General features: G+C 40.3%; 1 protein-coding gene across 3 annotated transcripts in view; it reads right to left on the bottom strand.

The window, feature by feature from the left end:
* The window catches only part of BAIAP2L2 (BAR/IMD domain containing adaptor protein 2 like 2), a 218,273-nt gene that overhangs the window by 131,177 nt on the left and 61,209 nt on the right, over positions 1–25,887 (bottom strand). For 2 of the 3 annotated variants that reach the window (XM_082264876.1, XM_082264878.1), the window contains one exon: positions 8,659–8,745. The exons of the other annotated variant lie outside the window; for it this stretch is intronic. In XM_082264876.1, the coding sequence (XP_082121002.1) occupies positions 8,659–8,745 (87 nt within the window). The remainder of the gene's footprint in view (positions 1–8,658; positions 8,746–25,887) is intronic. 3 annotated transcript variants of the gene reach the window in all.

Below are 25,887 nucleotides of genomic sequence, written 5' to 3'. Positions count from 1 at the left end.
TTTACATCATGGTAACCAGATTATTATACCTTGCTAGGAAGTTAATTGCCCAATTTTGGCTGGCATCTACTGTGCCTACTATGGCCCAGTGGTTTGCCTATGATAACTCTATTCTTCTTAGAGAACAATTGGCCTATTGTCATCGTAATGCAGTCAAAAAATGCAACCTTGTCTGGCAAAGCTGGCTAGATAACTCTAGCCTTGCCCCTCCACAGCTAGTGATAGAAAGATTGTTACGATTTTAAACCCACCAAAGGTTTTAGTGATGTTTGCCTGGGCTTGGGGATTTTCTTATGTTCTATATATCGGCGTAGCTAAGTTGACATTTTGAGTAGATGTCCATTAACAAGCTCGGGTGGTTTAATTAGTTTTTCTTTTTTCTTTCTTTTTCCTTTTGTTTTCTGTTTTTGCACAAAAAAAACGTTATATATTTGCTATATACCAGGTGAACGCCTTTTATTTTTCTGACTATATATATATATATTAGTATGTGCAATAATTATGTTCTGATTGATCTGTATACCACATTATTGGGCTGTATGGTCCCTTACAATCCTTGTCAATAAAAAAGTGAAATCATCATGGCCATGAGATGTAGCAGGCAAAGCTAATTCAGAATAAACCTGAACCAAAGGCTGAATTTCTATAAATGGAAATCTGCCCTGATCAACTAAGGTATTCCCCACCTGAATGTATTCCAATAGTCTTTCGCTAGTGTAATCCTGCAAAATCTGTTGGCAGAGATCTTTATCCTCTAATGCGAATTCCACATGACAAATAGCCTCTCCTAAATGCATTTTAACATGCATAAAAGGATGGAAAATACTACATGCACATTCCTTCCAAAACACTGAAGTATAATGGAATAGTAGAGATGGGACTAAATACCCTCCCAACAGCCAGTATCAGGTGAAAACTAATTGCTGGGATCTGTTCTGGGAGATACCTGCTTGTGGACTTCAGAAACTTCTGGTCAAGGAACCACATTCGTAATTGTAACTGTGGTAGGAACGGAAGTAATATAACGTAATATAAAGAAAGAGAAGCCATTTTCCACTGTTGCTGCTAGAGATAAACATGTTAATGTGTAGACTTGCAGTTAGAGATTATACAATATACTAATGTTAATGAGTAAGCCACACACATTACATAGTTAAATACAGGTATAGTAAAGTATTATTAAGCCATAGGTTAAGCTTTGGTCTTACAGTACATTTTTTTTTTTGTTGCATTCTTAGTTACCATCCACTCATGAACAATAATTACAATATTAATTATAAGCTATGTTTGTGGTGTTCTAGTGGAGCATATAGCCATTAGACCATAGTACGTTTCTATTCACACCCAACCCCATCACACTTTTTACTACATCAGTACATAGAAAGTACTTCTATTGAACTATGCAGAATTGGTTAGGGCATATACATTATTTTGCATATAACTTATCTTTATTTATTATGTTTGGGACTAAATAATAATTTAAAAAAAACATGTTTCAATCCAGTAAAAATAAAATTATTTCATCTTAAAGAGGAGTTTCAGTTTGTAAAAAAAAAAAAAATTAAAAGTCAGCAGCCACAAATACTGTAGCTGCTGACTTTTAATATAAGGACACTTGCCTGTCCAGGAATTCACCTGCTTTGGGTGCAGGCGCTGGCATCTGTAGAAGGGAAACAGGAAGTGAAGCCTTGTACAGCATGTTTCCTACTGCGCATGCACGAGTCACGCTGCGCCTTTCTGAATGGTCCCCCGCCATCTACTGGGACCTTTTTTGTGTCCCAGAAAGCAGCAGGGGGAAAGGAGGAGGGGCCGGAAATGTCATAGATTGCCGCTCTTTCCCAGAAATAGGAGTGGGCACCTGTAAAAACCAGGTACCCGCTCTCCCCCAAATAGTACAAAATGTGGCAGTGGAGAGGGGGAGGGTGTGAACAAGCAGATCTTCTCTCTTTTGAAAAACTGACTAAATGTATCTAAGACTGTACTATATGATCTGTAGTGCTAAATAGCACCCTTGTATGGCAACAATAGTTTTGAGAGAGTACTGTATTTGATATTTTGAGCATGATTTTTGTATATACATTTTTATACATTTGTCTTTGAATAAAATATATTGCTTTTAAATTAAATGATTGTAAGTCTTTGGTGGTACCATGAAAGTCCGATTTCACTCAAACACATTTTTCCACATATTCTTTTTGGGACACAGGTACCTAATATAATCAGTTGTCTTTTTTTTTTGGCATGACAGAGCACAGGGGGCACAGCAGACAGCAGCATTGTCAGTCTGGAGGGAGCATAGTGTTGAATGTACTAGCTAATTTAAATACACTAATGAATTGAAGCCAAACTCCAGCTCACACTTTGTTATCAGTTACAACAACTTTTTTTTTCCTTTTAGGCTAAATGTTTTACATAAATAAATCAAATCTGATTATTGTAAGCACCGCAGTGTCAATGTTAAATGGTTTGTCTCATCTCCGTAAAATGATACATCTAGAACAGAGGCTGGTATTTTGAATAACAGCAGACTCACTGGCTGGATCACCAGATAAAAATAGAAGAAAGAAAGCCTAAAAAGAAAACTAATACAGCCATAATGTCTAAGAATTGGTAAGCTACAATATGTTCAATGTTTGCTTCTGGGTTTATTACTGCTTTAATGTACGACGAAGGGTTAAAATAGCACACTATTAAAATGTTGTCTCTCTGCTGCTCTTATATATTTTGCATACAATTTGTAAGAAATATCAAAGTAATTATATACAAAAGTCCATCTTGCTAAACCTGAGTGTGTGTGTGTGTGTGTGTCACTACCATTTTCCATATCCCTATACATTGTGTTCACTAAAAAACACATCTAAGAACACATTTAAAAAGTCTTTTAAATTTGAAAGAATTACATTTTTTTAATCTTCTTCCAAGTAGTTACAAGACTGCAAAGCTCTGGTTCCTCTGTGTAGATATGTAAATCAACAAGACTGAATTATTAAGAGCCGTTATATCACCCACCAGATTTAGGAACAAATTTTCTTTTGAAAATCTGAAATTTCTTGCGCTTTGTGATCTAATGATGCCACCATTATTTTGAAATTCGACCAAACAAGCCTTCAATTTCACCTCATGTTGCTACAGAAAATAATTTTTATGGCCAGGAATATTCTTTTCTTTCCGGGAATTTTCTTTTCTCGTGCTCATGCGCATTTCTTTTTTATTATATTTCTCACATGATTCTTCCATCATTGATTAGAAAATCGTTAGTTTTTCAAAAAATTTCCAACATGCCCGATAACTCAAATTCGATGGGTACATGGAAATTGGCTGTTGCTGCGGCCCATTAATGGTGCGAAATTTTAAAAAAAATTCTTAAATAAGATTTTCAAAAGAAAATTCTTTAGAAATTTGTCCCATGTATGGCCGGCCAAAGAATTCTCTCCCACCAACTGCAGCAGCTGCTTATATATACTGAGGAGCTGGAGCTTTGCGGACACATGACCACTCCCAAAAAGAAAAAAGTGTAGAGGAGCGGCAGCGGAGCGACAATATTTTATACGTGGGTTATTTTAGCCTTCTACTTTTAAAACTCAGTCCAATTCCTAAGGCTACATTCTCATGGAGTTGGGGATATGGGGTTAAGGGTTAAGGCTATGACTTTTTTTAGGGGATGATTAAAGTATATTTAAAGTCAAAACTTTTATTTTCATTTTGGATTGAGTAGGACATGGTTTAAAACCCCCTGCCTGCCAGGCATTTTTGCCATATGTTTCCCACTAGAGAGATTTCCCTTTACTTTCTGTCCTGTAGGCACAGCAGGAATTGAGAGGAAATCTCTCCAAAGTAAAATAAATCCATTCTCAGACAGCTGTAACCAAAACAAATGTCCCAATTGGAAAATTTCTCCTCTAATCTTGTTCTGGTAACAACTCAGAGTTTTGGATTTACTCTCACTTTTAGTCCCAATGGTCACCAGAACAAATAGAGAGAGAGAGAGAGAATTTCCTTAGCAGGGACTTTAACCACTTAAGCCTCGGAAGATTTTACGCCCTTCCTGACCAGGGCCTATTTTGCGATTCGGCACTGCGTGACTTTAACGGACAATTGCGTGGTCGTGCGATGCTGTACCTAAACTAATTTGACTTCCTTTTTCCCCACAAACAGAGCTTTCTTTTGGTGGTATTTGATCACCTGTGCGATTTTTTGATCATGCGCTATAAACAAAAAAGAGCGTCAATTTTGCAAAAATAACAATATTTTTCACATTTTGTATATGAAATTCCCCCAAAAAAATGTAAAAATCAAAATTTTTTAACATTTTAGGCCAATTTGTTTTATGCTACATATGTTTGGTAAAAAAAAAAAAATCGCAATAAGCGTATTTTGATTGGTTTGTCCAAAAGTTATTGCGTTTACTAACTAAGGGAAAGATTTTTGTCATTTTTGTTGTTTTTTTTTTTTTTAACGAGTAATGTCGGCGATCTGCGTTTTTTTTTGCGGGACTGCGACATTGCGGCGGACAGATCGGACCCTTGACTGACATTTTTGACACTTTTGGGGTTACCAGTGACATTACTACAGTAATCAGTGCTATACATATGCACTGTTACTGTAAAAATGACACTGGCAGTGAAGGGGTTAACTTTTTTTGAGAGGGAGGGGTTAAGTGTGTCCCTAGGGGCGTGTTTCTTACTGTGATTGGATGTGGCTACTGGTGTAAGAACAGAGATCAAGGCTTTGTTTACATTAGCCGCCTGCCTTTCTTCCGGTGTAATGGACGATCGCGAGTGCCAAACCCTGGGATTGATTTAGATTCCCGTATTTGGAACACAATTAAAATGTGCTTGCGTTCTTGCAGTGGAAGCTAATTACAAGGTTTTGACACATTCGTACATGGTGTTTGAATCACTAAATTTGTACCTGGTTGTCCTCTTAAATGATTCTGGGGGTGTGGACAATCGGGAACCTTTTTCCACATAAGGTGGACCTGCCTGGTGGTCTAACAATTTTGGTTGGCAGTATTTTCTATCTTGTCCACATTGATGGGACAGGATATTCCCTTCAAAGCTGAATACACTCTTCTCTATATAAACCCTCCTGAACTGTTTCAGGTGCAGTTTAAGCTAATGACTTTTGTTCTCAATGGGGCTAAACAAACAACTGGTAAAGTGTGGAAAACTCCTAATCTTTCCATAGCCGAAGCTAAGTCTCAGATCACACAAACAATGCTACATAAGAAAGTGGATAACCAATACAACTCAAAAAATATTTAGCCGTGTGGTACAGGTTGTACATTTTCTTCCAGTTGGAATGGATTGTAGTCTATTTGGCTTGTAAGTGGCTAGGCTGTCACCCCTCAGTTGTTCCATTTCTTCCCTCTTCCCTGGTCTTCTTTTCATTCTATTACTAATTGTTATCTTCTTCCTTACCCTATAATTCCCACTGCCTGACTACTACACATATTGAGATCTTGTTTTTTAAGCCACTGCATTTCTTTATAGCTTTATCTGGCACGTTGTTGTTTAAACTGATGTTGGAAAATAATTTTATGTACAATGTATTCATTTCTTTACCTTTGTTTTGTGTATAAATGCTTCAATATTAAATCTTTGATTATGCCATGACAACAATCATTCTACACCTTGTTATTGCAAAAATAAAAAAAAATTATATTATTGAACCATAAAAATATGAAAAAATATTTTTTTTTTCTTTAACTCAGAAGTTTCTTACTTCCTTTAAAATATAACATTTGTAATGTCTCATTTTATGTGTACCCACATATTTATTGCCACATAATGCACAAAATAAAATTATGTTTAGCTATTACTTATAATTGTGTAGTTGAATCATATTAAGATCTTTTTACCTTTGTAAGACAAAGTAGTCACACGTTAATGAAGGTCGATGTGATTATAGCTCATATGGTAACGAACACATACAGCATGTGCAGTATGACTATACAGTACATAGTTACATTCCTAAAATTAGAAAGCTAAGACCCGTGTGTCCTTTTTTTCTGTGAACCAGCACCAAACCCATAGCCATGCACACCTTTTAAACTTACTTTTTTTTCCACAAATGGACCTGCAGACTTTGTTCCTGCAACCCTATTTAGAACATCTTTTTCTCCCGGTGAGTCACAGAACAGAGTTAATCAACTGGACATTTAAAAAGAGACTGCTCAGGCTGCAAATATACTGTAAAAATATGCTTGGACTTCTTACAAAGACTGCCAGGTAGCTTGAGAGATTGAACAGGCAACCCGCATACTAACCCTCTTTGTAGTTGTAACCTTCGAGAGAGACCTTGCTCAGACACCGCTCCATAACACACCATTTTACTAGTATGTTCCAGCAATAGTTGGGCAGATTCAGTGCCAAAATGAAGTGAAAGTATTAAAAATGCTCACAGTGCTCAACTAGCCTCTACTTAAAGTACCACCATACACCCGTCCCTGAGCCCTTAACACCTAAAGCTTTTTTAATAGTTTTACAGTGGTTACAGGTTAGAACATGTTAGGTTATATGTGCTGTCGTGTCCCCACAAAGCAGATTCATTTTCTCTATTTGTAATCATTCAATTTGGGTCTGAATGTGATGGGGAAAAAAAAAAACACAAGTGACCAAAATGGAGGAGAAACCTTCCAAAAGTGATGCCTGATTTTGTGACAGCTGTCTGAAAAAAAATGATTTTACTTTAGAGGGATTTTCACTCACTTCCTGCGAAGTCTACAGGACAGGAAGTAAAGGGACCACCCTCCAATGGAATACAGATGGAAAGAAAGCCCATCATAGATTTTATTTCCTACTCAATTCAAAATGGGGGAAAAAAATCATCCCTATACAAGGCGGAAGCCTTTATTGTTACCCCCCACCCCAAAGTAACACTTAACATAATCACTAAATGAGCCCATAAACTGATCCTGTGCATTTTCCATGCTAGGCAAAGCAACAAGATTGAATACCAAACTGCAAAACTGATTATACTTGGCTTCCCTTTGCCCAGGAAGACAAAGATACACAATTGATATTTCCAGGTAAGGTTCAGCATGGGATCGACCCCTTACTCTTCCTCCTCAGGTTTTACATTTTATGTACGGAGAAATAAAACAAGGAACCTGACTGGCTGCTAGAGTACTAAAGCCCAATTTTTCTCATGATTTTAAAGGCTGCCCCTATCACAACATGGTATATCCAGTAAATCGGATTATAAAATTCTTATTCTTTCATTTCATTATTCATTGTTAGAACCTTTTAATTCCAAGTTGATCAATGTTCAAAACATGATACGTTTCCGGGAACGCATTTCCAAAACCTAGGACTATCTCTGGTAATCAAGGACAATCTGTAACTGTACAAATGAATTACACGTAAAGATCAGCTGCTACTCACTTCGTTTAGAAGATAAGATTTACTCATGTGTGCTAAATGAGCTCAAAGTCCAACCCTCAAAAGATAATGTACTCGAATTCTATGTCACACTTCTCACACTATAATCTGCAGGGTGCCACACCCACCTCTGCAAATCTCAGATCTCGGCATTTACAAATATGTCATTGTCATAGCAACATGACATGACACTACTTTATGACAGAAAGCACACTGATTTATTGACCGTCCTACAAAGACAGAAAGGAAAGACTAATAACTGTAATTTTATTTTAGAATGAAATAAATCACATGAGAAAAATTAATAAAATGCCAGAATAATGTATACTTCTTAGGGTTGCCCCTTTTTCTTCAAGCCAAACCCGAACACACAGCAAATTTTTTTTCTTTAGTATACACTATAGGATAACAGACCTGGGATACCTTTGGGCGCTCTAAAGTGAATAGTAATGCAGCACGCATAGTGCCCCCTCACCCTCTTGTCAGGCCCTGTTCTGAGCTACATTCATTTCTGATTGTGTCCTCCTGAAACCCAGACACATGATTCAAAACCCAGTCCGTCCAGGTGAATCCCGGACAGGTGGAACCCCTAATACTTCTAGATCATTGGTTGTCCAGCTTAATAGGGGCCACATTAGTATTCACAAGTCAATTGAAGGGCTCCATTTATTTCAACATTTTCTTACAATTTTAAATTCAGAAATATCAGGTAATGGATATACAGCACATAAAAATACCAGATGGACATACATCAGGAAAAGACATGCCAAAGTCTGTAGTGATATAAAGGCTAAGTTCACCTTTAGGGAAAAAATTATAAATGAACATGTTTTTGCAGAAAAACAAATCTCAGGCTCCTGCAGACACATCCTCCATATGGGCTTCCAGTTAGAAACCTGGAGGAAGTGTCAGTGGACTACAAGTGTGATGATCAATACACTCATATTCCATTGCAATCTACAAATAATTTTGGCAGATGAAGTAGTTTCTTCATTCACAGATCCCTGGGAATGAATGATGCAGCTGTGAGGGCAGAGGTCTGTACAGCCTTATGATTTTAAATGTGACAGCAGCTGTAAGGGAAAAGAATTCCTGCCCGCTGCCACAGGGGGGAATCTCAAGGGGCGAGGGAGGGGAAGGAAACATAAAATATGTTACATGTTACACCCTAAATGTGAGTATAACATATAACATGTTCTAAAGGTGAACTTATCTTTTAAAAAGGTACAATTTTTACTGGTGACTACATTTAGGATCAGTTGCTTCCTGTACTTACCCAGTCCATGGCATGTTGAGTTCTGTAGCGCTTGTTCACCTATCTTTTTAATGGCAATATAGTAATTCTCAGCAACTTCGGACAGAGCTGGGAAAAGAAAACAGCAGTTAGTTCACATCTAACACGTAAATTCAACTCTAGCATTAACATTGCAATTTTTAGAACTAACTTAAATATTGATTGTTCAGTTATAAATGTGTGAACATTTGGGGTCCTTTCACATGGGCAATTCAATCAGGTCCACTGGGCAGTGTTTCAGGCGGACCCGATCAGATGAACTATGCATTCCGATGGACTGGCAGGTATAAAAGACTTGCATCTGTTTACACCAGCCGAACTCCAGGTCTGATCAGGCCTGTTAAAAAAATTGAGTCCTCTTCTGTTTGGCCAGACCAGATGGGAGGCAGCCAGCAGAGGCCGTTTATTTTCCGCCACTCATAAAGCAGAGTGGGGTCTGTCCATATCCGCTCTGCAAAAAACTGAGTGGACATGCATATGTCATCAGCCCTGCTCTGCTCCAATCAGCAGGGGATCTGTGCGTGGATCCTCTACTGAATTACACCCCCCCCTCCACCACCACCACCACCACCACTGCCGCTGGAAGAAGAGGAACCTCCTATGGCACCTCTGGACCAGTTAGAAGACTTTAAGAAAGTATGCATATGTTTTTAAAAATAAAAAATATTAGGGGGGGGCAAAGAGGCAGGGGGTTACATGCCAAGAGTTCCACTATATAAATTTGTAAATACTAGAATGTCTATGGCCTGGCCAAAAGTTTTGTTTTAACATATAATTGCAGCCAAAATGAACCTCTGAACCTTAGATAGTTTTCCCTTGAACATGTGCTACTATTAGACCATTTTATCTTTACTTCTGATGACAACTGTAACATTTTTAATTTCTCGTCACTTTCTGTCACAATGACAATAGTTACCATGACAAATACTGAGGGTGGATCGCTACAAAGGGAATACAGACAACAATAAAAATATGTCAGAAGTTTCACTCTACCCTATTCTATCAAAACTAGAAAAAGTTTTGGCTGGAGTCCTACTTAAAGTGGTTGTAAAACTTAGACATTAAATATGAATAAAGCATACTCTATTATACTGTGTACTTCTCTCAATCCAAAGCACTAAGTTTCGTTTCTGTCTACTGCCTTGTTCCTATGCTATTTGCCTGAGTCACTTTTGACAGGTTTTCCTGAAACTAAGAGAAAAAAGGGACAGGGTAGGGAGCTCCAGCACACAGCATGTGAATGACAGCCTCAGCTCTGGTCCTGTGTGCTGTGTGAAAGGGGGTGTGTCCCTTCCCTCCAAACAGCTATCAGCTCTCCTCACTAAGCTCTGCAAAGTGTAACTTTAGCTCCCCACCTCCTGCTTTCTGGAAGCTTGAGCAAGCTGTATAAATTCAGCACTTTTAATGACTGAGTAGAGAAGACTGCAGATAAACAGGTACAACTTAAGTAGGAGATCTTCTTTCATCTCATTGTATCACCTGAGGCCAATCACTTCACTGGATATATGTGAGGGATTACAACCAAGGTTATATCATCAAGCCAAACCTGGCCATACTTGTGGGGCTCTGAAGGTGCAGAACAACTCAATTCTCTGCTCAATGGACATGCTTAACGGTTAAATTCATGTTTTTTTATATTACTATTACTTTCTATGAAGCAGTACAATGCAGTAGTAGTTTGGCCACATTTAATACTGCTTTATTAGAGGTGAAAGGAAAAGTGAGATTTTCTCTTCTTTAAAGATGTATACGCTAATCCTCTATGCTGTTTATCACTCAACATAGTATGACTGTCACATTTGTTTGTATGGTGGGAAAATCTCTTTCAGTCAAGAGTCTCAAGACTGCCCAGAGATATACTATAATTCTATTATGATTCAAGATAACAGTATGAAAATGATGATCAGTCACTGGGTTAGAAAAATAAGGAAGAGGAAGTGAAAAGAAGAGGCAAGTAAAGCAGTGCAAAAAGCAGTAATAATATGCAAAGTGCAATCATCATTATTAACCAATCATATTCCAGGTTAAAGTAATCAGAACAATGGAAAATGTTAGGTTTTGCTGTTATTTGCATATAGTTTTAGCCTTATCAAATAAAACATCTTTTACAAGGATATAGGAACAGTATACTAGCTTATATTGTTTGCCCTAACAGCTGTTATGTCCAGCAAAGACAGACAGGAGAGGGAGTTTAAAAGCAGTTTTGTGGGTTATAACATGCATATTAGTTTAAGTATGTATGTATGTATAGTTCAAACTTTAAATTTGAGTATTTAACCTCATGTCCTGTTCTGATGACAACTTTAAATGCTGAATTTCCCATCACATTGTCTCAGTGACAATGGCCAAAAAGACAAATACTGAAGGTGAATTGGGACATAAAATTTTGACAGGGGTTCAAATCCTCTCCTACTCTATTCAAAGTTAAATTGTTTGGGCTATACATACGCTTTAATGGCCAAAAAAGGTAGATATACATTCAGATAAACATTGTGTTAACAACCTCCATTTTTTTAGTGAAGAAGAGCTGAATGGACCTGGGTTTGGCAAATGTTATCAAAGTTCATATCCAAAATCTGAACCCCAATAAAATAAACGGGAGCCAAACGTTTGTTTTCAGTAATCTCCATTTCCTGACCAGCTCAATGGCAGCAAAAGTTTGGGTAGCCCCCCCCCCCCCCCCCACCGCATAGGACCCCACTCCCATAAATTTTCAGGCTGAGCCAGAGGCTGCATTCCATTTTTGTCCTCCTCACTCATAGGACCATTTTGTATGAAGTTTCCTATCTTTTGGAAGACGTGGCAACCGGATCTCATGAAGGACAGCCGTGCGGATATTGGGAGCATCCTGTGGTGTCCAGAAGTTACCGGGATGGCTGCAGTAGTCACCGAGTCTCCAGCTAACAGCAGGGTGCTGAATGGCACACATGCACAGACGATTGACACCTGTAATAATGGAAGCTCTGTAATAATGGAGAGCAGTTATGCCAGGTCAGATGCCATGCTAACAGTGGGTGACCGCTAAAGTGTGCCCAGCATGATGGTGTGCTCTGCTGTTCCTATTTCTGGGATCCGGGTTGCCCTGCGGAGATTGCCCTGTGGAAGAGTTCCAGGATACGTGAGTATGTTTGACTTGAGTTCAGCAGAAGGGACCAGATATCATGCGGGCTGCTAGGGAGTAGCTCCACTTATGTAAAAAAAATAATAACCAAAATTAAAACATATTAAGATGACTATGCTCTTAAGTGTATTGAAGCAATTTATCAAAGCTTGGTGCAGTTGCCTTCTGTCCTGAACAGATATCTGTTTGTTTAACCACTTTACCACCGGAGGATTTTGCGGTCTTACGTCTGGGCCACTTTTTGCGATTCGGCACTGTGCGAATTTAACTGACAATTGCGCGGTCGCGCGACGCCGTATCCAAACGAAATTTACGTCCTTTTTTTCCCGCAAACAGAGCTTTCATTTGATCACCTGTGTGATTTTTACTTTTTGCGCTATAAACAAAAAAAGAGCGTAAATTTTGAAAAAATAACAATATTTTTCACATTTTTTTATATGAAATTCCCCCCAAAAAATGTAAAAATCAAAATTCTTTTACATTTTTGGCCAATTTGTTTTCTGCTACCTATGTTTGGTAAAAAAAAAAAAAATCACAATAAGCATATTTTGATTGGTTTGCGCAAAAGTTATTGCGTTTACTAACTAAGGGAAAGATTTCTGCCATTTTTATTGTTTTTTTTTTTTAACGAGTAATGGTGGCGATCTGCGTTTTTTTTTGCGGTACTGTGACATTGCGGCGGACAGATCGGACCCTTGACTGACATTTTTGACACTTTTGGGGGTACCAGTGACATTACTACAGTAATCAGTGCTATAAATATGCACTGTTACTGTAAAAATGACACTGGCAGGGAAGGGGTTAATTTTATTAGAGAGGGAGGGGTTAATGTATGCCTGGTGCTTACTGACGTGTGTGGGGGGAGGTGACTGAGTGACACAGAGACAGATCTCAGGTTCAGCTATGCTGAACCCTGCAATCTGACCCTGCCTGTCACTTAGGAGATCCGCCCGCTTTGTTTACACAAGCGGGCGGATCTCCACACTCGATTCCCCAACGATAACGAGCCACATTGCTGCAGTAGCAGCAATGTGAGCGGAGCTAAAGTGGTTAAGCAAGGTTTCTCTTTTTGTGTCGGAGGCTCTGTTTAATGAATCACCTGTTTTAGTGATGCTCTAATGTGAGAACCTGCAGTGTCAGTATTCCTTTAGCAGTAGTTAACCCCTAAGGGTTTTTTTCTCACCTAGCAATCAAACAACTGTTACATTGTCTCTTTGGACAGTTTAGGAAACTTCAGCAGCTGCAGTTTGAATTGGGAAGGTTATTTAATAAATTACTACATGGCTTGAGTAGCAATTGTACATGTTATAATATGTATTTTTTCTTAAGAACATGGAGTTCTCTTTAAGACTTGCAGGGATTTCTTTATTTCTGCAAAAGGTCCTTGTGCTGTCACAGCCTAATCCCTCTGTGCTGCGACTGTTCTATGCAGGTTATAGCTGGAGGGGGGCAGTGTCTTCCTTACTGGATTGTCAGCACTTCTGCAGGCCTCTTAAAGCTGGTGTAGGAGAAGCTAACTAATGGACACTTGCTATTAAGCCTCCAGATCTGCATGTATTGTACACACCGTAAACTGGGTCTTTGCTTCTCATACCTTGGCTGGTAAAACCCTGTATGACTTCCCTGCTTTGTTCAGGCATCCAGGGCGCAAGATGACAGCGACCAACAGGTTGCCACGGGTAGTCAAGACACTCTAAAGGACTCTCTCTCCCTGTACAAGGATTCTCTACACTGACAATGTCAAGCTTTTTCCTTGCAGGAACAGGAAACTGGCCAATGTTACCCTCTTCAAACAATTCCTAAAGGGAAGATGCGGATGAAGAAGATCTTCAAGCAGGTTTTAAAACCTCCTTTTTATAAGGCTGTTAGGATGCCTAAAATGGCAGAAGTACCTGCAATGCAAGTATTTAGCACATCCAAAGGAGTGCATTACCTTTTTTCTATGATGTTTAAGCTAAAAGCTTAAACATCATAGAAGCATACTCTCGCCACATGGGGCCGGGCATTGTCATGCACCAGGAGGAACCCAGGACCCACTACACCAGCGTAGGGTCTGACAATGGGTCCAAGGATTTTGCCCAAATACCTTGTGGCAGTCAGGGTACCTTTGTCTAGCCTGTAGAGGTCTGTGCATCCCTCCATGGATAGGCCTCCCCAGGCCATCACTGACCCACCACCAAACCGGTAATGCTCAATGATGTTACAGGGAGCATAATGTTATCTATGGCTTCTCCAGACCCTTTCACATCTGTCACATGTGCTTAGGGTGAACCTGTTCTCATCTGTGAAAAGCACAGGATGCCAGTGGCGGACCTGCCAATTCCGGTGGTCAATGGCAAATGCCAATCAAGCTTCACAATGCTGGGCAGTGAGCACAGGGCCCACTAGAAGACATTGGGCCCTCAGGCCACCCTCATGAAGTCTGTTTCTGATTGCTTGGTCAGAGACATTCACACCAGTGGCCAGCTGAAGGTCATTTTGTAGGGCTCTGGCAGTGCTCCTCCTGTTCCTCTTTGCACAAAGGAGCAGATACCAGTCCTTCTGATGGGTTAAGGACCTTCTACGGCCCTATCCAGCTCTCCTAGAGTAATTTCCTGTCTCCTGGACTCTCCCCTTATGCTCAAGAGACTGTGATGGGAGACACAGCAAACCTTCTGTCAATGGCATGTATTGAGGTGCAATCCGGAAGAAGCTAGACTGCCTGTGTAACCTATATAGGGTCCAGGTATCGCCTCATGCTACCAGTAGTGACACTGGCCCTAGCCAAATGCAAAGCTAGTGAAAAACAGTCATAAAGGATGAGTAGGGAAAAAAATGTCAGTGGCCTCCACCTGAAAAACCATTGCTGTTTTGAAGGTCATCAAAATAGCTGCCCATCTAGTGTTAATTTCATTAACATCAAAGCAGCTGAAATGCATTAACAACCCCCTCTGCTACCTAAATGATCAGTCAATATCCCAGGAGTTTAATTTACTTGATACTATACTCTGATTAGAAATTGTTTTTTAAATGTATTTGAGCAGTGTATTTAAGTTTATTATGTCACAGTCAAGAGCCAGAAATATTGTATGGAAATGCAGCACACTGTTTTTAATTGGCTGAAATGCAAGATGGAGAGGCTAGATAGGTTCAGTCCTCCCAAAATATTAATTAGAGTGTGCTTGTTCAGGCCACAAACCAAAAAAACTGAACAGATTAGCTGGTAAGTATGTATTTCTTATTTGCTAAGATTTTATGTCAGAGGGAGATATGGCAGACCTGATTTGGGATAAATAAATCACAACGTCTTTTTCTCAGACCTAAACAATGGTTACATAGGGCCGGATTTAAAGAAACTGCAGCTTCAAACATCTATGACGTGTTTCAGTTTCGCCGCGTTCAAATCAATTAACTGGCGCTGCGGCGAATTGGCGAGTAAAACAGCAATAATGAATTCCGCCGTCAGCGGGATTCACTTACGATCGCGGCTTCGCCAATTCGCAAACTTATGTCTTCGTGCTTATAGCAGTTTCACATAGCGATGTGGGCTAGTGGATTAGTGCACACATCACATGTCTGTAATTCATCTCCCTCTGCTGTAGGTTCGAGGCTTACCATCTCCACCTACTTTTTTTATTTTCTTTTTTTGTTTATATTGCTAAAATGTAACGGATTACATCATATATATTGCTAAATAATGTTACACTCAGAAGCGCTTGCAAGCTTACACCATTTTAAGTGTTTTTTTGATCTTGTCTGTGTGTCGAATCGATCTTATGAAGGAAAGTACCAAAGGCAAGTGACCAAACCCCTACCCTACTTCAGGGCAAGATGAAACCTCACAATTTTACCATGGTCTTCTTCCCACATTCCATACAATGTTTAGTTCTTTAGCTATATGTGCTTTTTAGCCTTAACACACTCCTTTTTTTCCACCATACAGCTTTATTCTGCACAATAGCTAAGTGCTTTGCAACTTCACTGCAGTTCACAACGTCATGGGTTCAAATCACATCACTACACTTGGGATCTCTTTTCACTCTCATTTTTTTAAACAGTTTTTTTAAACTATCTTGAATTTGGGGGGGGAGGGGGGTGTCCTACCCAAATTTCAAGCACATCAATGGAAACAACACAATTTTGATTTTATGAGTGTGGTCCTAGTTTTATCGAGATGCAATTCTTTACATATTTACCATGGTTCTTACAATTTCTTGACCAATAAACATAGGTGTCTGATATTGGACTCTCTCCATATTTCAACAACACAGACCCTCATAGTCCAACACTACATTTGCCTCACACCTCAACACAACACTGTCACATCCCTACTCTACATTACAACCCCTCACATCACCAGTACAAGCAGCATGCAAAGTGCAAAACTCCGGCCTTGGCAGCTTAATGGGCCATACACTAACAATTTGTCTAGACTTTTTCCTGTAGACTTAACCAAACCATATAATAGAAGCTCAAACCTCAACACTTTCAATTTGGATGCAATCAGGCAGGCCCTTGCACTACATAGAAAATGTCAATCTGAAGGATAAAGTCTTCTCTAAATCTTACAGTGTGGATGGCCCTTTTGTCTGTAGGCACCCACACAAAACAAAAAAACACATGTTCAATTCTAATGTATTTATTTATTTGAGAATGACAGCAGAAGGAGGGATGCAGCAAAAGAATATTGTCACTCTCCAGTCCGTGTGCCTTTACAGCGCCAGACCACGATCTTTGCTCCATGGCTACGGGATTCTGATGTCTTCCACAACTTCCGGCAGAGTTCAGAATCCATTCTGCACCTCTACCAGCTCATAGGGGACAGGCATGGCAAGGTTGCTGGGCAGCTTCCAAGCCACTTTCGAAGTTCCAGGGTGTTCATGTTGGTCATTGGCCATGTGCCTTACCAAATATCCACTGACCACAAAAGAAAATGAGTGGAGTCCATCAAGGTGGGTTTCTACCACCTACACCCGCAAGCAGTACCACTCCTGGAAAAATAAAACAAAGGATAAGACATTTCATAATGAAAATCACATCTTAATGCCTGTTTGCTTCATTCTGAACTTCATTTAATTTCGACATCACGAGTGAAATAACACATTTTATGCCAACTTACACAAACCAGAAATCATTAATGTAAACATTTGAATACACACCTGTGACGCCAGACAGCCCATCACCACAGGCTTCCCATGGTACGTGCCATGATTCCAAGATGTTGATGTTCTGGAAAATTACAACACCATAAGATACCAAGCAGCCGTTCATGTTATCAATAACTACACAGGTGGCATAGACACAAATAAACACCTGCCAGCTCTTCTCAGCCCTTTACACTATTCACAATACCAACATGTTTATGGTTAGAGGTGCATGTTTTTGCTCAAGTAACACAATTTTACCAATGTTGACTACACTTTATCTACAATGGCAAGTGTCATTGGCAGATGATAATCACCCTCTGTCTCCCTGTGAGTGGCACCTCTGCTAACTAGCTAATTAATACACATGCCCTATCTTGACCGGTTACAGTACTTACATGTAAAGTGGCTAGCAACCAGGGTATTCCGGGTGGCCATACCGGCAGCGGTGCTCCGCCGCCTGGGGGCCGCCGGCTGACGGACCTCTGGCTCCCTCTCCTCCGTCAGCTCCCAAGAATCATCCCGGGCAACGCACATGTTGTGCAACACGCAGCACGCCAGGATGATCTTGGAAGCCTTTGTAGGAGAGTACAGGAGTTCACCCCCAGGCCGGGCCAAGCAGAGAAATCGGGACTTGAGAAGACCTATGGTCAACTCAATGATACTCCGGCTTCTCCGCAAGGCCCTGTTGTAATTCCTCTCTGCTGGGCCCTGGGGGTACCTGATTGGAGCCATCAGCCACGTCAGCTGCGGGTAACCAGCATCCCCTGAAAAATAAGAAAAATATACATTAGTTATTCATATCATGTGACTTTAGATGACTCCTCAAAATGGGAGACAATTAGGCATTTTACTAAACAACCTGCTCGTCTGTTTGCAAAAAATCATATGAAACATCTCAACTCTGTCTAACTGCCTAAATCACTAATACAAATGGGAAAAAGGACACACAAAGTGGTGGGTTTCTCTTGCAAGTTACAACTTGGCCCCTATTTTGTTCCTATTACATTAGCCTAGGTCTTACTTCTGGAATATATCTGCAACTAGAGTGAGGAAACCAATATTGACTCACTTATGCAAAGTACTTTGGGGATATGGCAATACCATTGGAATCATTTGTCGGTTTTCTTTGGGTGGCTAGAGGACACCATTTACACATTGGTTAACCACCTTCATTGGACTCAAAGACAACTTTGCAAATCTTTCTTTTGTGAGCTGCTAAGCTGCTGATCTGGTTGTGTGTGAACAGCCTGACAACTCCTAACACATCCATTTTAGGTAGGCTTTGCTTAAATCAGGGTGTACACCGATGTAGCTTATTCCTATGTCTATGTAATCTTACAGTTTATGTTGTTAAGACAAAATACTTTACCAATAAGCCACCCTTCGGGCATTTGTCCACTTTCAAACACCTCGTACAGAGTACTTGTTCTTAACATACTGGAATCATGGCACGACCCTGGGTGACCAGTGTTGACACTCATGATGCGCTGTTTGGCGTCACACACTAATTGGACGTTCACGGAGTGGTACTGCTTGCGGTTCCGGTATTCACTTTCGTGGCTCCTTGGGGGCCTAATGGCTATGTGGGTGCCATCGATTGCCCCTAGGATTTGCGGCATGTGTGCCCGCCGGTAGAAACCCAACTTGACTTCATTCCACTCATTTTCCTTCTGTGGCCAGTGGATAAAATTGGGCACTATATCCACTATGGCATTAATGACCAACATGAACACCCTTGAAACTGTGGGCTGGCTAATGCCCATGATACTTCCCGAAGTGGCTTGGAAGCTGCCACGCCCTAAAATATACAAAGTGGCCAGCAATCTGGCCATGCCGGGCACCGCATGGCCGCGCTGTGTGTCCGGGTCAATTTTCTCTGCTATGAGCTGGTAGAGGTGTAGAATAGTTCCTCGCTCGAGCCGGAACTTCCTCCTGACATCAGAATCCCGCAGCTTGTCCAAATAGATCCTTGGAGCAAAAATGCGTGGCTGGCGAGGTAAGGGCACACGGACTGGAGGTGCTGCTGCTGGAGGTGCTGCTGCTGCTGCTGCAGCTTCCCCACCTTCTGCTGCCTCCTGTGCCAGGGCCTCCTCAAACAAGGCACCAATAAATGCCAGCATTGCACCATCTAATGCGTCTGGGATATCGTCCTCCATTTTGAACGCGCAAATTCGCGAATGCGCAGATATATATAGAAACGGCCGCTAATTATCACACCTGTGAGCCAGCTATAAAAGGAGCACATGGCCAATATGGCTGCTGGATGTTATAGATCGATGTTTCTTATGTGCTAGCAAGACCCTGTGACCCACAACCTACATTATCTGGAGGTAAGACAATTGTATCTCTCTCTCCCAAAAAAAAGGAAGGAGACAATTTGTACTTATCTTGGGTGTGCTTAAGTTGTCTATGGTGAATCCCCTCCAACCCACAATAGCTTGGGAACCCCTCAAGTGTCTTTTAATCATTGGCAGTTGGCCCCATGTGCATGTGGTTTGGACATGTGTTTTCTCATGTTTGTTAAAGGTGTGCAGTCTAGATTTGGCATCTAAACCTGCCCCCTTACCTTCCCAGCTTCCAAAGACACCATTTTTGCTTTCCTGATAACTGTAATTTATTATGTGCACGTATGTAGGTCATGCGATTTCTCATGTATGTTTAATGTTTGCAGCCTCCTTTTGCCTATAAAGGATTACACCACCACCACCACCACCACTGTGTTTGTGCCATTAGGTAAGTGTTTGGAGGGCCTCGTGTGATTTGTACCCCTATGAGTTTTCTTATGTGTTTTTTTTTTCCATTTCTTTGCAGCCTCTTCTGCTCTTTGCCACCACCACCACTGTGTTTGTGCCATTAGGTAAGTGTTTGGAGGGCCTCGTGTGATTTGTACCCCTATGCGTTTTCTTATGTGTTTTTTTTTTCCATTTCTTTGCAACCTCTTCTGCTTTTTTTGCCACCACCACCACCACCACCGTGTTTGTGCCATTAGGTAAGTGTTTGGAGGGCCTCGTGTGATTTGTACCCATATGCGTTTTCTTATGTGTTTTTTTTTTCCTTTTCTTTGCAGCCTCTTCTGCTCTTTGCCCACTACTACCACCACCACCACCACCAAGTCTGTTTGTGCCATTAGGTAAGTGTGTTCTGTAACTGTTCACTAATTATACTGTATATGAAGAGCAATCTGCAAATCCTGTTTTTTCTGTTTTCTCTTTTGTCATTTCAGATTTAGGAGTTTGGGGCTCTTTGCTGCTGCTGGACAGCCAGATTCTCTGCCCACCTCGTGCTCCCATGGCCCCACCCACTGGAAGGATGAGAAGGGGCAGGGTGGCCAGGGGGGCCAGGGGGGCCAGGGGGGGCAGGGGGGGCAGGGGGGGCAGGGTGGGCAGATCGTCTGGCTCTGGTGTGAGGGAGGCTCCAGCTGTATCCATGAGGGAGTCCACCATCCCCATCCCGGAGGAGGAAGCCGGGGGAGGTGTTAACACACCAAGTGGACAAGCTGGCTCTTCTGACAGTAGTCCTGGAGCGGGTCCGTCCACCAGAGTCAGCTTGTCCACATTACCCCGGCTTCCCCGTTTCACCCACAATCAGTGCTGTGCCCTGGTCCACGCCTATATGGCCAGATATCAGGCGATACATGGGACCAGGGCCGCGTGGGATTGTGGGATGAAATCCGGGATGCTGTAAATGCACTGGGTGAAGCACCTCGCCACCGTGACAGTGTGCGGAAGAAGGTCAACGACATCTGTGGGTCCGTTCGGAAGAAGCTAATTGCATGGGCTGCGGAGGGTCTTTATGACCGTCAAGGTCGGCTGGATGAACGTGCACGAAGTTCTCTCTGGGATTATCAATTACCTTTCTTGAACATCATAGGACCCGATACCGTCTTTCCCAGAGAGGACTTAGATTCGGATGCTTTGCACCGAGGTAGGATATTATCTTGGATGTCAATTGTGTGAGTTGTTTGGAAAAGATTAACTACTATCCTATGTGTGACATTAAGAGAATGTGATACTTGCCCTTCCAATTGTCCTTTTTTTGTTTTCCCCAACCTGCAATTTGTTCATCTGTAGCACGGATCTCAGCCCCTCCACAGCCCATGCAGCTTGGCGAACCAGACGGACTCACAGGTGTTGACATCAGTGCTGACCCTCCTCCTGGTAGGTCCAATATCATACTGTGCCAAACAATGTAGATGTTTTTTTTTTTCCAAGATAGCTCATATTGCTATGTCCTTTACAGAAGATCCGCAGCAGGGAACACACCCAGTGCAGCTAGGCCTGGAGGAAGGTGTTGGTATGTCTAGTCAAATAATGTTTTTTTGAATCTTATTAACCCCATTAACACACATGTTTTTTCTTAGGAAAGAGTGTTGCCTTTTAGATGTTTACCCTGCAAAACACAGTTGACAGCATTAATGGGTGCCGTCATTAGTAGGCAGACCAAGCCTTCTTAACCTTTGGGAGGGTTTAGCAAGTGTCCTATGAGCCCAGGAAAGCACTTTTGAATGTTTGGCCTCAATGCTTCATTCATGAAGCTAGGAGGGCAATCTGGCCATAATCATTACTGACTAAGGTTATGTACTAAACATGTTTTTTTTTTTTGTTTTTAAAAGAACATCAGGCCCCTCTTGACGTTGCAGCTGGAGTTGGATCAGGAGCTGGCGACGATTCTGCATCCAGTGCTGTGGTATGTGATATAAGGGAACAAGGTGCACATGTAACATTTCAATGGTAGCATTGATTTTGGACTAGATGTGGCTTACATTGTGTGTGTTAAATTAGTGCTATGACATTCTGACGATGCACCAGCACAACAAGAGTTCTATCTTGAACATCAGGGAATTATGTTATAATTTGGTGTGCCACTAATGTTCCAAAAACATCCAGGATCTTTAAAGTCCGGCCCGTCTTTGATTTTCCAGGTCCAAATTCATGGGTATCGTTTGGTTGGGTTGTCCTGTAGCCGATTGATGGCAAGATTTTAGACAACATACGTAGATGTATAAAGTCATTGGTGTAGTAACAGATTTACCAAAAGCATAAACAACCTACCACACCAGGGTTAATTGGGAACACCTTCATGTTGAATCTTTTTTGCCTTTGTCATATTAGTCATACCAATATAATATGTACCCATTATCAGAAGTGTTGCTAGCTTGGATAATCTTACAATGAACAAGTACTCATTAGAAGCACATCAAACTTTTCAACGTTCTGCTTGGGGTGTTAAGTTGTCAAACTAATCTGAAATATTTAGTCATGATGTTTGATAATGATTTGGTCTATTTCTTCTGCTTTCAGGTAGCCTTAGATGCAGAGGGATTGTCACCTACCCAACTTCGTCCATCTATGCTGGATGTAGCCGAGAGGCTGCTTGATGAGTATCAGGTCCAAAATGAGTTAAGGAGGCGTACTCAGCAATCTACTGAGGCAGTACGTCTGCTCGGGCTCATACAGGAATCTGTAGCAACAATGGTACAGGTTCACCAGGATATGTTACAGGTTCAACAGGATATGCGTAACAGCTTGGTAAGTTTAGCAGACCAGCATCAACGGGATCGGCAAAGTGTTGACACTCAGGTGCTGGCCACACGCCAATGCCTGTTTGGATCTGAAGATGCCCCATTGGCAGAGCCCTCCCAAACATCTCACTCACCTGCCACTGCAGGTTGTGGTAGTGGGAGGGTAATGCCAGTGTTGGCCACTTGTCAGGCAGCTGGGGATGGGACAATTCCTCCTGTAGCCACTCCTAGCACTTCACACTCCGTTCGGACTCCCACACCCCTCAATGAGCAATCCTCCTGCACAACCTCAATGCGCACTGGTTCCACAGTACCCCTTCCACCTGACTACATTCCCTCCACACCTTTATCACTTCACTCCTCCCCAGGCCGTTCTTCTTTTTTGTCACCAATGCGACATGTCGTTTGCCCCCGCACCGTGGACCACAACAAACAATCAACCACCACTCCCCACACATCTTCACAACCCTTGCACCACCAGCAGCATCAAATAGCCTTGGAGCAGCAACGATCCCATCTCATGGTAATGGCACACGTTGCCCAAATGCTTAGGCTGACCCCAGAGCAGATGACACTATTGGCCGAACATCTTCTGTCTGGGACATTTCCAACGTTCAACACCCTGCATCATCAGCAGCCTCAGACAGAAGATATGATCCTAATGGGCCACTTGAGCACAACTCTACAGTTAACCCCAGACCAGATGGAACTCTTGGCCCACCATTTGATGGCAGGAAACTTAACAGTGCTCACCACACTGCTTCAGGCACGACCACCAACTTGATTTTTTGTTTTTTTGTTTAATTTGGTTTAGTTTTGTTAATGATTTACATTGGCCAATTTTTTGGGCCATTTTTTTTTTTAATTTGAGGGTGGCACAATATGATTTATTATAGTGCTTCTTTTGGGGATGAAATAAAATTTTATGCAAAATGATTAGTTTGTGTTTGCTCTTTGGTTTTTTAGGAGTGTTGGTGGCCAAGTAATGGCCCTGGTTAATGTAGGCATTTATACACACGTGCTTCTCTATCTCCAAACATATGATTTCATGTAAATTTAGATAACTCAATGTTCACATAACGACCCAAGAAAAGGTCTCCCTTCAAATGTAGCTTCAAAACAAGTCTCAAGGCTAACATAAACCAAAGCCAACATACTAACAATTACAGACCACACCACTCAAGTAAACAAATACAACACAAAAGACATTCGATGTGTACACCAAAAAGAAAACTTGGGTAATAAAATAAATGTTTTAATAACACATGTGGGTGTCTACCAACTGTAGCGTACAAAAAATATATTACAATATATAATAGAATGAACTAAATTGCCAATGTAACATTTGTGTTGCAAAGAGCAACATACTTAAATTTAATTTAGATAAACATTTTAAACATTTTTTATGTTTTGACATCATTTTTTGGAAGGTTTTCACAAAAACAATTCTTTTTTGTAAACATTTGTGGTTTTGTCGTTTGCCCTAAAAACAACAAGGCTTTTTTGTAAACATTTGTGGTTTAGTTTGTTACCAAAAACAACAAGGCTTTTTTGTAAACATTTGTGGTTTTGTCGGTTGCCATAAAAACAACAAGGCTTTTTTGTAAACATTTGTGGTTTTGTCGGTTGCCATAAAAACAACAAGGCTTTTTTGTAAACATTTGTGGTTTTGTCGGTTGCCATAAAAACAACAAGGCTTTTTTGTAAACATTTTTGGTTTAGTTTGTTACCAAAAACAACAAGGCTTATTTGTAAACATTTGTGGTTTTGTCGGTTGCCATAAAAACAACAAGGCTTTTTTGTAAACATTTTGGTTTAGTTTGTTACCAAAAACAACAAGGCTTTTTTGTAAACATTTGTGTTTTTTTCCGTTGCCATAAAAACAACAAGGCTTTTTTGTAAACATTTGTGGTTTTGTCGGTTGCCATAAAAACAACAAGGCTTTTTTGTAAACATTTTTGGTTTAGTTTGTTACCAAAAACAACAAGGCTTTTTTGTAAACATTTGTGGTTTTGTCGGTTGCCATAAAAACAACAAGGCTTATTTGTAAACATTTGTGGTTTTGTCGGTTGCCATAAAAACAACAAGGCTTTTTTGTAAACATTTTTGGTTTAGTTTGTTACCAAAAACAACAAGGCTTTTTTGTAAACATTTTTTTTTTTGGTTGCCAAAAACAAGGCTTTTTTGTTATTTTTTTTTTTTTTGGGTCCCAAAAAAAGGGTTTTTTTTAAGTTTTTATATTTTTTTTGGTTGCCAAAAACAAGGCTTTTTTGTTATTTTTTTTTTTTTTGGGTCCCAAAAAAAGGGTTTTTTTTAAATTTTTATAATTTTTTTGGTTGCCAAAAACAAGGCTTTTTTGTTATTTTTTTTTTTTTTTTGGGTCCCAAAAAAAGGGTTTTTTTTAAATTTTTATATTTTTTTTGGTTGCCAAAAACAAGGCTTTTTTGTTATTTTTTTTTTTTTGGGTCCCAAAAAAAGGGTTTTTTTTAAATTTTTATATTTTTTTTGTTTCCCAAAAACGATGGTTTTTTTAATTTTTTTTTTTTTTTTGGTCCCAAAAAAAAGGGTTTTTAATTTTTTAATTTTTTTGTTTCCCAAAAACGAGGGTTTTTTAATTTTTTTGTTTTTTTTGGTCCCAAAAAAAAGGGTTTTTAATTTTTTAATTTTTTTGTTTCCCAAAAACGAGGGTTTTTTAATTTTTTTTTTTTTTTTGGTCCCAAAAAAAAGGGTTTTTAATTTTTTAATTTTTTTGTTTCCCAAAAACGAGGGTTTTTTTATTTTTTTTTTTTTTTGGTCCCAAAAAAAAGGGTTTTTAATTTTTAAATTTTTTTGTTATATTTTTTTTTAGAATGTCGAAATGTGACAGTTAAAAAACATTGTAAAATTAACCAAACAAATTAAAAAATAAAAACTATAATCTTTTTAAGGGGGAAACATTCCTGACAAATGGCTCCTGAGGGGCTGGATCGGCCCCATAAGTTTCTTCCAAAACCAAGATTCTGTCGATGCACCATGTTACGTATTCCAAAAGGACCTCATAGGTGAGGTGCGTGTGTCCTGGGTAGAAAAAGACATGACAATTAGTTTTATGCAAAATGATCCAAACAACGATTGTAATTAATGTGCCTCAACAAATATGCTTAGGAGTCTATTGGTTGGCTTTTATCAACACTCTGAAGCAAATATGCTAAATTGCTGGTGTAAACCTTAAACTCAAACTTTCACAGCAAATTGTTCAAAAGGTTACATAAGATGGCTTGGAATGTTAGTAGCAGTTTCACCAAAGCTAAGTAAAAGGCTTTTCTTCATGTCAACACAAGCAATCATTTAGAAGAATGTAAGGTGTTTTGGGTTCAATTGGTCAACACGATACATGTGCACACATTTATCTCTATCACCATTGGAGTTTGTGTAGCGTTCTCTCTCCCTCTTACTGTCTATAG

The sequence above is a fragment of the Pelophylax lessonae genome (genome assembly GCF_965119305.1).
Source record: "Pelophylax lessonae genome assembly, chromosome: 8".
Classification (NCBI taxonomy): domain Eukaryota; kingdom Metazoa; phylum Chordata; class Amphibia; order Anura; family Ranidae; genus Pelophylax; species Pelophylax lessonae.
This window is presented reverse-complemented; position numbering and strand designations above follow the sequence as displayed.